Genomic DNA, 12,459 nt, shown 5'->3' with positions numbered 1-12,459 from the left:
GTCAGGATACAGGATCGAGTTTCGATCACTTCCACCGGTGCGATTCTTCACTGCTAACATTTAACGGTTTCAGGGGTTCTATTCGAACCTGTTCACAATGCCCAGGAAAGAGGGCAAGGTGCGTCCAATTTCTGGACTTGGGGAAAAATAGAGTCCATCCGAACAGTGGTGGCCTCCCTGCATCAGGGGGATTCCTGGCGTCCATAGACATTTAGGATGCCTATCTTTATATCCCCATCATCGCAGGACATCAGCGTTTTTCTTCGCTTTCCCACATCCCTGGTTCCCACCAGGAGACTGAACTATCTGGGCCTAAGGTTGGATACATCCTGGGCAAGAGGTTTTCTCCTTGCGGAGAAACTCCAGAAGGTTCAGTCAACGATTCGGATGTTGCTGTCCGTCAATTGGCTGGGACGGATGGTGGCCTTCTTAGAGGCAGTACCGTATACCCAGTCTCATACCCGAATTCTCCTGAAAGAGATTCTTTTCTTATGGAATCAGAATTCCGATTTCCTGGACAATCGGATCCAGTTGGGCAAGCGGACCAGGGAGCCTCTGATGCTCAACCAGGGGAAGTCATTCCTTCCGATAGTATCCAGGTTACCAATAGGGTATCGGAACTGAGAGCGATCAGATTTTGTCTGATTTACTGGACCGAGCAGCTCTAGAGCAGCCCGATTTGGATCCAATCGACTGCGGGAACTTCTTCGCAGGATAGAGGTGGAGGGAATTCCAGTTATTCTGGAAATTCCGGACTGACCTCGTTGAGCCTGGTACGCCGACTTGGTGAGGCTAGTCGCGGACGCTCCTTGGAGACTTCCTCTCAGGGAGGATTTGCGGTCTCAGGGACCGATCTTCCATCTTGCTTTACAATCGCTGGCTTAATGGCCTGGCCATTGAGACCCAGGTACTGAAGGACAAGGGAGTGTCAGCTTCAGTTATTCCTACCTCTAGTTAAAGCAAGGAAAGCGACTTCCAGCACATGGAAGTCTTATATTTGCGTGGTGTGAATCTCTTGGATTTCCCCCACATACCTATTCGGTGATCCGAATCTTGGTCTTTCTGCAGCAAGGGGTTGAGCAGAAATTGTCCTTGAGCACTATCAAGGGTCAGGTTTCAGCGTTAGCAATCTTCTTTCAGAAACCTTTGGCTAATCATTCCTTGGTGCGGAATTTCATCCAAGGGGTGCGACATCTGGCTCCGCCAGTGCGTGCACCCTTACCGCCTGGGATCTTAATTTAGTGTTGTCAGTTCTTCAGAAACTTCTCTTTGAAGATATTAGGGAGATTCCCTTGCTTACATTATCCCAGAGGGTGGCCTTCTTGGTGGCCATTACTTCTGCACGCAGGGTGTCAGAACTGGCCGCATTATCTTGTCGTTCCCCATTTCTGGTGGTTCATAGGGATAAGGTGGTTCTTCTTCCGAATCCATCCTTCCTTCCTAAAGTGGTTTTCAGAGTTTTCATCTGAATAAAAATATTGTGTTACCTTCCCCGTGTCCTAAGACTAGCCATCCTTGGGAGTTGCATTACACTCCTTGGATGGGGTTCAGAAGGATACACTTGACTACTACGAACTTGTTTTCGTAAGACGGACTCACTTTTTGTGATCACGGATAGCCCTTGAAGGGGGTTGCCTGTGTCTGCCGCGACCATATCTAGATGGATCAGTCAGACGGTGGTACAGGCTTATTCTATTAAGGGTCGGAAGCCTCCGTTCCCTGTTAAGGCGCACTCTACTCGGGCGCCTAGTGTCTCCTGGGTCTTCCGCCATCAGGCGTCAGCGATCCAGGTTTTCGAGGCGATGACTTTATCGTCGGTTCATACCTTTACAACATTTTATAAAGTTGATGTGATGGCATCGGCGGATGCCTCTTTTGGCCACAAGGTTCTGCAGGCCACAATCTGAGGAGACTGTTGGTCTACCTCAAGGGTTTGTTGGGTGTTTCACTTAGGTCTCATCTTTTTGCTCGATGAGTCCTTGATGCTTTGGGACGTCCCGAGTTGTTATTAATCAACGAGGACTACGTCTGTCAATGAGCGACAGAGAAAAATGGATTTTTGTAAAATCTTACCGTAAAATCCTTTTCTCTTAAGCTCATTGACAGACGTAGTACCCGCCCCTCTGTTTTGAGTTGGGTTGGGTTAAATTCTCTAAACACTGCTTTGTGACATAACTGATTTGCTGTAGCAGGAAGTGAGAGGATATACCCTCTGGGACTGCCCCTAGGGTGTGGCCAGAACGTTTTCTTTCCTGTCTAGTCCTACTCCTGTAGAGGGCAGCATAACCCGAGTTGTTATTAATCAACGAGGACTACGTCTGTCAATGAGCTTAAGAGAAAAGGATTTTACGGTAAGATTTTACAAAAATCAATTTTTCTGCTTTCAGGGAGCCTTCCCAGCTGGCAAAACACAATGTTATAGCTGGAAACAATAATCCCATTTAAAAAATCTGACAGGCTGGTTGTACCCAAGTCAATCGATGGATCGACTTAGGTACAACTAGCCTGCCCATAGATGGACAGATTTGATCTATCTATGGCCGGCTTTAGGCAATCGGATTATCTTTGTTCTTCTGGAGAGTTCTTGTGGGGAATTTCCTGCTTCCTGTTCCACCATTGTTCAGTGGATTAGGAAGATCATTATTCTAGACTATTTTTTGCAGGATAATGTTCCGCCCTTCCTCATTACAGTACATTCAACCAGATCTGCAGGTGCCTCTTTGGTTTTACAGCTTTAGGCCCCGTACACATGGGTAGAATGCTGAGCGACATCGGCTGGTTCATTAAAAACTGGCCGACATTCGGTCCGTGTATAAGTCAGCTGGTCCAACAGAAGCCTGGAAAACCAGCAGTCGAATGGCAATTCGACTGCCAATTGCAGAGAGCGCTGATCGAAGTGTTCTAGTTGGGGGGCCGTCCCCCTGTCAGAACACAACAGCTCAGCCAAGATCGCTGTACTAACATCTGATCGTTAGTACAGCGATTCTAACCGGAGCTGATGGTTTTTTTTTGTTCAACCCGCTGGGTTGAACAGAAAAAAACTCATAGTGTGTTCCAGGCTTTAGACAACTGTTTTACAGATTTGCAAGGCCGACACCTGGGCCTCTGCTCACAGTCTTCAAATTTTTACCGGGTGGCTGTTCAGGTCTGTACTGATGAGTTAGGCAGGCCATACATTATGGTTCTTTTCTTCAACCAGGGTCCTCCATCAACACTGACTCCCTCTGCCACTGAATTTTATAGCTGTCGGCAGCATTCGAATGCAAAAGCAGGCTGGATGTAGTGAAACTAATTGATAGTTAGATGGATTTCAGTACAATTTGCCGATGTCCAATCACCTGAAGATAACAGCATACAGGCAAGTTGTGTTTTAGGCAGAGAAATAAAATCTCAAATGTCTGTAAAAGCAGCTTATTTTTTTTTTGAGCTGCAGTGTGCATGAGCCCTGAGACTATGCCTGTGTCCTGTTCTGTACTCCCAGGAAAGGAATTTACAGGTAAGTCTAAAATCCTGTTTCACTGTAAAGTTTACAGTTAGTTATATGTTTGACTAATCACAAATGGAGTTATAATAGTTTTAAAAACTTTTATTGTAATACTAAAAATGTTAATAATCCCAAAAATCTCAATGCAATTTTTTCAGATTTTCAAAGCATTTAAAGTAGCCTATCATACTTCATCTTTTTGCAATGTCAACATTTTACATATGTATTTTTTAATTAATTAGCAATTTGTCAAAACATTCCCAATAATTAAAGCTCATCCAATTCTTAGGACATCATAGCTATGGAAGAGGAAAAGGATCAGCTGATGAAGAGAGTTGAGCGCCTTAAAAAAAGGGTAAGGAGGAATCTGATACTGTAACATTTCAATGTCAAAGCTGTTGGCTGAGGGAATGCAAACAAGGATTAAGAACAGCATGTTGCACTTGTAATAAGGTAGCTGAAAATGCAAGTGACGGAAAGGGAATCTCCTTAGGCCGAAGGCCAAAGCTTTTAGACATCTTGAATCCAATATCTCTCTGTCAGCTGCTGGGAGAAATGGATACGAAGAGGAAATGCTAAGACACAGTTACACATAACACTGTCTACTTATTTTCTGTAGGATGTGACAGTAACTTGAATAACTTGAACTACACTATCACTTGTTGCAGGTGGAGACAGTTCAGAATCATCGGCGGATGCTTGAGATGGCAAGTCAATTGCGAGTAGAAAAAGAGAGGGAAGAGTCTCTGGCTCAACAGAAGCAGGAACAAAGAAATCAGGTATGTTTCCTCCATTCTCTTTTTACTATCTATAAGCATGTCAAAGTCTGTAAACAGAAAAATAATATAACAACTTTACAGTTTGACCTTTGTAAAACTGCAGTTTGTCTACCTCATTTGAAGGAAATATAAAATCAAATTTGTAGTTGAAGCAAACATCACCATCTCTTTCTAAGTATAATTAAAGCCAGCGCTCTAACTCTATTGCAGCAGGTTTGATCTGCCAAATCCTTCATTACAAATGTATACATTCAACTGAAATTATATAAAATCTCAGTAATAACCGCAGCACTTGGAATAATTTGTTGCATGAATGCCATTTTAGAAGGCTAGAAGGACATTCTGTAATTACTTTCTGCTCAAGTAAAAATAATTTCATAGCCTAGAAAGGTGTACGCTTAAATGTGCAAGCAGTTACATTTCATTTCAAATAGCTCTGGTCCAGTGTTAATTACTTGACCTGCTATGTTTTATAAACATCCTGCGAGATGTCATTTAAGCCTCTACAGCATTTATATATTTTAGCAGATCATCTACTATCTATGTACTCTCCCAAGCACGCTTCTGCTGGGACTTGTCAGCATGACAGCTTAAGTCTCAGTTAGCAAAAAGGTACCAGAGCGACCTTACTTGAAACTGCTGAAACCATTAGGTCATCCTGGTTGAAAGAAAGAAAATTGCAGAATATATGGCTTGCTTTACAAACAGTATGAACTAAACAAATGAATGCAGATAAAAGTTGAATGCATTTTTAGATATCTATAGCTTTTTTTGAGAATCACAGAAGGTAGGCTTATTAGTCATGAAGAGGGCCCAGATTTTCTAAACAATAGAATGCTACCCTCAAAGCAAGAAGTATGTTATTCATTCATTTATACTTTGTTGAGTCTGTGTTGAAGTGTAGGAATAGAAACATTGGCTGTGAGTCATTTGGAAGCTTTAACCTTTTTTGCTGCTGAGCAGTCATGGAAGCAGAGTTTACATGCAACTTTAGAGACCTTTTAAGAAGAAAATGAATCAAATAAAGGGTAAAGCCAATGCTGGGGTGCAGTTAGAAACGAAATATGTGGAATACGATAGTCCACAATATTTGGACTAGCGAGCATTGCTACTGTATATATGTCACTGAACCATTTACAACAGAACCTAAAGGATAAGCTCACCTTTTGGAACATGTTACATGTTCTACCTGTATTTAGGGTGGATCATGTAATACGTTACAGCAGCTGCAGCCTCCCCCCGTGACATCGAGCAAGGATCTTTTCCCAGTGCCCCCTGTAATTATTTAAAACGTACATGGCCGTGTGGGGCTTCGCCTACATGACCACGTCATTCGTTCACAGTTTTCTGCAAATGCACAAACTACAACTAGCATCAGTATTTGCAATGGCTTGTAGTGCTGCATGGACTGCGGAGTCACTGAGGAGTCGCCTCGTAGTTCATTCATAAGCCCTGCAGCTTGTAAGCAGTCAGCCTGTATGAAGGTATGGGCTGAAAGCTGCAGGGCTTGTCTGCAGGAGTCTGGCATTGCACCCCTGATCCACTGATCAGGGATGCAATGCTTTCCAGGCTCCTGAGGGAACAAATAATAAATGCACTTTTTTTCCTGAAGAATATGTGCATTTAATATTTTTTCCCAAAAGGTGAACTTTTCTTTTAAACTGAATTTATATTTTTGGTACTATGAAAGCATAGCACTACCTTGTCATTTTGTGTTGGCATATAAAAACTTCATTAGGTTTAACAATCAGTGAACATAGGTGCTCTATGCAAATCCGACAGCTAGGTTGAGAATCAATGGGGATCTGTCTGAGGCTTTCAGCCTCCATAGGGGTACTAGGCAGGGATGCCCTCTTTCCCCACTGTTGTTTGCTATGGCATTGGAGCCCTTAGCGGCGCGGATTCGCTCCTCCCCGGGGATAGTGGGGTTTCGGAGGGGCCCACGTATGGATGTAATCTCGCTGTATGCGGATGACACCTTGCTATATCTAGGCGACATCCAGGGGTCCCTGCAAGCTGTTATGTCCCTAATAGATTCCTTTGGGTCCCTATCGGGTTTCTCCATCAACTGGGACAAATCGGTCCTCATGCCGCTGGAGCCGCTGCCTGCGCCCCTCCCTGAATGCGCCTCTTCGGTAAGGGTGGTGGACTCATTTAAATACCTGGGAATTATTGTATCCCCTGATCCGTCTACATACCTGACTCTGAACTTAGTGCCTCTTCTGCAGAAATTTCGTTCTAAATGCTCGAGCTGGTGCAAACTACCATTGTCCGTTGCAGGGCGTGTCAACTTAATTAAGATGGTCTGGTCTCCGCAGCTCCTGTATGTCCTTCATAACTCCCTGGTGTGGATCCCTAGGAGATGGTTTCATAGGATAGAATCGCAGTTCCGGGACCTTATTTGGCGTAAGAAGGTGGCTAGAATTAAACTATCTACATTGCAGTTGGGGAAGGACTTTGGAGGCCTGGCGGTCCCAGACCCTAGGATTTACTTTCTAGCCTCCCAGGTTCAGCATATGGGGGGTTGGGGTGTCCTAGACCCAATGGATCCTATTGGCTCTGTTTTGATGCCTCCGGACTCCCCACACCCGGTGCTGGTTCATCTGGAGGCGGGATTTGCCTCTGTGCAGTCGGGTCTTCCGACGATTAACCTGCTCCGGATGGTCTGGCGTTGTGTCAAGGAGATGCTTCAGATCCGGGGATTCCTTAGTAGGACCCCGATCTGGCGCAACCGGAACTACAGGGAACTGCTCAAAATGGAGGGTGTTGAGTTCTGGGAACGGTTTGGTATTTGCTTTATGATACAGCTGTTTAATAACGGCATATTGAAGTCCTTCCAAGAGCTGCAGACGGAATTTGGTCTCCCCAGGAGTTTCTTCTTCAGATACCTACAATTGAGACATGCTGTATCGGCCCAGGCACAGTCCTCCTGCTTGCAGTCGGCTACTCACCGATTGCTCGGGGATGTCTTTCAGGTCTCGGACAGGAAGGGTATGATCTCCAATGTGTATGCCATATTGTTAGGGTCCCTGCAGGATCCGGCCTCTCTGCCGGCTCGGGCAGGGTGGGAGGGGGACATTGGCCCTATTGATGGTGAGACATGGGACCTGTGTCTCTCTTCAATTCCTTTGGTGTCGGTGTCTGCATCTCACAAGGTGTCGCATCTAATGCTGTTCCATAGAGCCTATAGGACACCGGTGCAGTTGTTCCGATGGGGTCATAGGTCCTCCCCGCTTTGTCCGAAATGTGATAGAGACCAGGGCACATTAATTCATATGATGTGGAGATCCCCGAAACTTTTTCGCTATTGGTCAACGGTGATTGATACCATCTCTAGAGTGTATAACTTTCAATTAATGAGGGATCCGCTGGTCTGCCTGCTTGGAGCCCTGGAAGTGGAAACTTTGTCTCCAAATGCACATGTGGCTGTCTTGCGATTGCTCTACATTGCACGAAAGCTCATTGCTAGATACTGGATATCCCCCAGGGTTCCTGGCGCGGGACAGTGGATCGCTCAGGTTAACACTTCTCTAGTACGAGAAAAACTGACATACCAGCACCGCAGGGTGCATCGGAAGTTTGCGGCATTGTGGCAGCCGTGGCTCGATGATCCGACATTGGCACCGCCTCAACTGGTTATGGATAGGCTACTGACAGGCTAAGTGTTTTAATTGTGAGCATCCTTTGTAGATGGATTGATGGGGAATGCGGTGGGCCGGCTCTCACTATGCATTGCTGGTCTGGTCCGCGTTTCTCGCTCTCCATACCCTCTTTCACCCCTCTTTCTGAACCTCTACCCCCCTCCCCATCCCTCTCCCTCTTTTGGTGCTTCTGTTCTCTGCCGCTGTTTTCCCCTCTCACTGACCCTGAGACCACTCTGTGGTCTGAGCTGACTAATTCTGGGATTGATCCTGTGTGTAGGTTTAACGATTATTTTTCACACACTCAGCTCGTGAACATCCTAATAATTCCCTCCTCCCCTATTACCCACTTCCGCACTGCTTCACACTACTTCCTCTCTTGATATGTGATGTTCCTGTTGTTTACTTTGACATGGCTTGTTATTGCAGCCTTCAGTTGTATTATATTTTTCTTTCTGAAAAAAAAAAAAAAAAAACAAAAAACAATCAGTGAACATCTTTGATATAAGGCTTGGGAATGTCAGATTGTCTATTGCTGAAAATATCATGATGACTCTTCAGAGGAAAGATTATAGTTAAATTTTAGTCTAACAAAAGACAAAATCCTTGCTTCCGATATCAAATCACAAAGTCTAGTAGTGTTCCCTTGATGTAATAATAGAATAATGACAAACAGGTAAAAATTCAGGATTGATAGATACCCATTAATATAAATAGTTCGGTAGTCAGAACTATGCTTGCACCAGTTAAAAATTTGTAGTGAATACAGAATAAAATAATCTGTAGTAGACGGGCATATGGAATGTACAGTCAGAGTGTCAAATTTAAACCAAGAGTTAGTTTCTGGGTAAAGGTGGCATTTTATCAATGTTGAGCAACATAATAAAATGTAAAAATAAGTTGCGCTAAACTTGGAAAAAAAAGTGACATAAATAACGGTGTAGCAAACGCTCAAAATAGCGATAATTGAGCAAAAAAAAGAATGTATTAGTCCAATAGTGATATAGTAAAAGTCCAACCATAGAGCATTCAATTCCAAGTTGGACTGTGCAGGTTGAAAACCACCACCTCAAATGTGTCCGCCAACATACAGATGACCTGTTTACCAGAAAGAAATGGTCAACAACGCTGAGTGTGTTATAATACACCACTGGCAAAGTGTATATCTCACTGTTAAGTTGCAGCAATATTTTTTGCTTAGCGCAGTTATTTGAGTCGATTACCTTTATAGACCTAAAATGAACTAGTTTTTCTTTCGGTGCCATTATTTGATAAACGCACCCAAAATGCAGAAGCAAATGCACATTTTGTCCTGTGCAAAAAAACGTGCAGTAATAAATATGCAAACTGCAACGCATCAAAATGCCCATGAGCTACTTTGCCGCATTTGCCTCACATAGGGCAGCCCACTGAATACAATGGGTTTCCCCTTGAAGGTAATGGGAAAAACACACCCACTATGCAAGGTATGAATGGCGCCTGAAAAGTAAATTAGTGTGTTTATATCCTCCTTGTCCCTAAGCTAGAACTGGATTACAAGCCCTTTGATAGTTGAATGTCTTCCTCTCATGTACTTGTATCAAGGTGGCCATACTCTGTGTAATCTGATTGTACAATCTATGTACAATTTTCTTTAGATCTATGAAAACTATGGAATAGGAGGACCCACCTGAACAATCTATTTAATTGTATCAAACCAGGCAGGCCATTGCACTACATAGTTGATGTTAGATACAAAGGAGATTGTGCACTCAGATTGTACGTTTGGCCACCGTTAAGGACAAAGTAGGAAAGTGGGTGAAAATGAAAAATAAAATGGTATAGTAATGAGGGAGGTGTGGTTCAGCGTAGTAAAAGACACCCTATTCTGTGATGCAGTAAGGCAGTACATCATGGGATATGACGTTTCCTGGATGGTCACATGATGCCACAGAAAGTCAGGGCTCATAATGCATTTTTAAGGGTGCAGATTCAAAGCTGCCATGAACTAGGTAAGAGAGATAAGTACATTCCAATGGCTTGGGCTGAAAGAAACATAAGAAAAGGCTTCTATTTATGTCAAAAGGTAAATTCTGCCTGAAAAGGTGAATTTAGCTTTTAATTTGAGGAGACCACATACACAAAAGACGGCCATCATCTCCTGCTGCAGAGGACAATGGCAGAGAGGATATTTCTTTCAAGCCTTGTTAAAGACTGGTAAAATCTAGGGGGTATATTAGCAAAAGAGCATTCTAGCACATAATGAAATACTTACCTTAAAACGAAGCCCTCCAGCGGCACGCTGTCACCGGTGACAGGGCTTCCATCTTCCCCTGTTCTTCCTTCTGGGTTCGTGGACCTCGGCTGTGTGAGTGGCCGGAGTTGCGATGATCTCACTCCAGTGCATGCACGCAGGAGCCCTCGTTTCCAGCACGGTGCCCCGAAGGTCCGGCATACCATGCACATGTGCCAGTGACGTCACTGGCTGCATCCTGTGCCTGTTTAGGAAATATTTATTTTACCTACAGGTAAGCCTTATTATATTCTTACCTGTAGGTAAAAATCACAAAGTGAACTTTACTACCGCTTTAAAAACAACAGACCCCCACAATCAGAAAAAGATGGAGATCTGTCTCACATTGATCTTGTCCACATTGGCCTTTTGTGTGCATGCACTCCTAGTTCCAGAGATTCATGTCAAGTTTGATCTGATTGGTGACTGTGAAGAACATATTACCATTTCTATACATTAGACATTCTGTATTTGAGAGACAGCAAAGAGCCTACAATGTGTGTGTGTAGGAATTTCTCCCCTTTATTGCAAATAAATCTTTTTGTAATAAAATGAATATGTTTTATACATAATGGTGTTGTGTCTGTATCCCTACAACCATTCAAATGCCGGTATAGTCCCGCTTTTTTGGGACCTCTCTATGGCCCTTTATTTTTGTTTTTGGTCTATACCTTTATTACAAATCAGAACAGATCACCAGGACAAACAAAGTATTAGGGGGTCGGTGCTCCACAGCTTTGCCTGGATGAAAAAACAGAAGCTCTGATTAAAGAAGGTTGTGTTACATGTTTGCATATCATGTCTAAATTTTCAGTTTTGATCAGGGTATTGTTTTAAAATGAAGATTAGAAATGATTAAATAAAACTAATATTTTGCATGCTCTTCTTGAAGTAGAACAACCAATACTACAAGTATTTGACAATATATTTTGTGTGTCTCCACTCCCTGATTTGCTTCGTACTGACTAACAGCACACCTTACAGAAGAAAAAAAAAAGCGGAGCCTGCTATTGCTTTGGAAGAAGTCCGCACAAGTGTTTCTTTTTAAATCTTTACCATGTACCTGACCATGGCATAGGGATATGATGAGCATTTTTTTTCTTTTTTTTACAGAAAGTATCTGGCATTTTCTTTGGGGCTTTTATATTAAAAGTTTAATTGCAATGACAGTTGAGTAGAGTTACTTTGGTGTTTTCTTTGCTATCTGTTAATGCACAGCAGGTAAATTGACAAGGCTTTTATTTTGTTTCAAAGCTTTTTAATGCAGAACAGAAACTACAAAGAGCACAGCTTCATTTGAAAAACATGCGACATGCTGCGACAGATGCAAAACCTGAAGGTAAATGTAAATTTGTGTAGCTATCTTTAGTTGCAGTAGTTAGACATGTGTAAAAAAAAAAAAAGATTAATTTCCTCTCCAGTTTTCTTTTTTTTTATTTTACATTTTGGTGAGATTTGTAGGCAGTTCTAACTTCTAGTAAAGAGCATGCCTAGAGAGGAAAAACAATGACATAAAACTGGCACAAACTACAATCAATGTGGTTGATTTAATAAAACTGGAGGGTGCAAAATCTAGTGCAGCTCTGCATAGAAACCATACAGCTTCCAGGTATTTTTTGTCAATAATTAATTGAACAAGCTGAAGTTAAAAGCCAATGGCTGCGCCAGATTTTGCACTCTCCAGTTTTGGTAAAGCGATCCCACTGTGCAGTAGTATTACTTATGAACATATCAATATCACTATATGAAATATGTAGATGGATGTGTGTATATATATGTGTATATATATATATATATATATATATATATACAGTCAGGTCCATAAATATTGGGACATTGACACAATTCTAATCTTTTTGGCTCTATACACCATCCCAATGTATTTGAAATGAAGCAAACAAGATGTGCTTTAACTGCAGACTTTCAGCTTTAATTTGATGGTACATCCAAATCAGGTGAACGGTGTAGGAATTACAACAGTTTGTATATGTGCCTCCCACCAAAAGTAATGGGACAGATTAATAATCATAAATCAAACTTTCACTTTTTAATACTTGGTTGCAAATCCTTTGCAGTCAATTACAGCCTGAAGTCTGGAATGCATAGACATCACCAGACGCTGGGTTTCATCCCTGGTGATGCTCTGCCAGGCCTCTACTGCAACTGTCTTCAGGTCCTGCTTGTTCTTGGGGCATTTTCCCTTCAGTATTGTCTTCAGAAAGTGAAATGCATGCTCAATCGGATTCAGGTCAGGTGATTGACTTGGCCATTGCATAACATTCT

The 12,459-nt window shown here is 42.7% G+C and overlaps 1 protein-coding gene across 1 annotated transcript in view; it reads left to right on the top strand.

Annotated features, from left to right (window-relative positions):
• IFT81 (intraflagellar transport 81) overlaps positions 1-12,459 on the top strand; it is a 328,264-nt gene that overhangs the window by 162,530 nt on the left and 153,275 nt on the right. Inside the window, exons 6-8 of the mRNA XM_082255594.1 lie at positions 3,774-3,839; positions 4,153-4,263; positions 11,431-11,515. Of these exons, the coding sequence (XP_082111720.1) occupies positions 3,774-3,839; positions 4,153-4,263; positions 11,431-11,515 (262 nt within the window). The remainder of the gene's footprint in view (positions 1-3,773; positions 3,840-4,152; positions 4,264-11,430; positions 11,516-12,459) is intronic.

This window comes from Pelophylax lessonae (genome assembly GCF_965119305.1).
Source record: "Pelophylax lessonae genome assembly, chromosome: 1".
Taxonomy (NCBI): domain Eukaryota; kingdom Metazoa; phylum Chordata; class Amphibia; order Anura; family Ranidae; genus Pelophylax; species Pelophylax lessonae.
The sequence above is the reverse complement of the archived record's forward strand: the minus strand, read 5'-3'. Positions and strand labels throughout refer to the sequence as shown.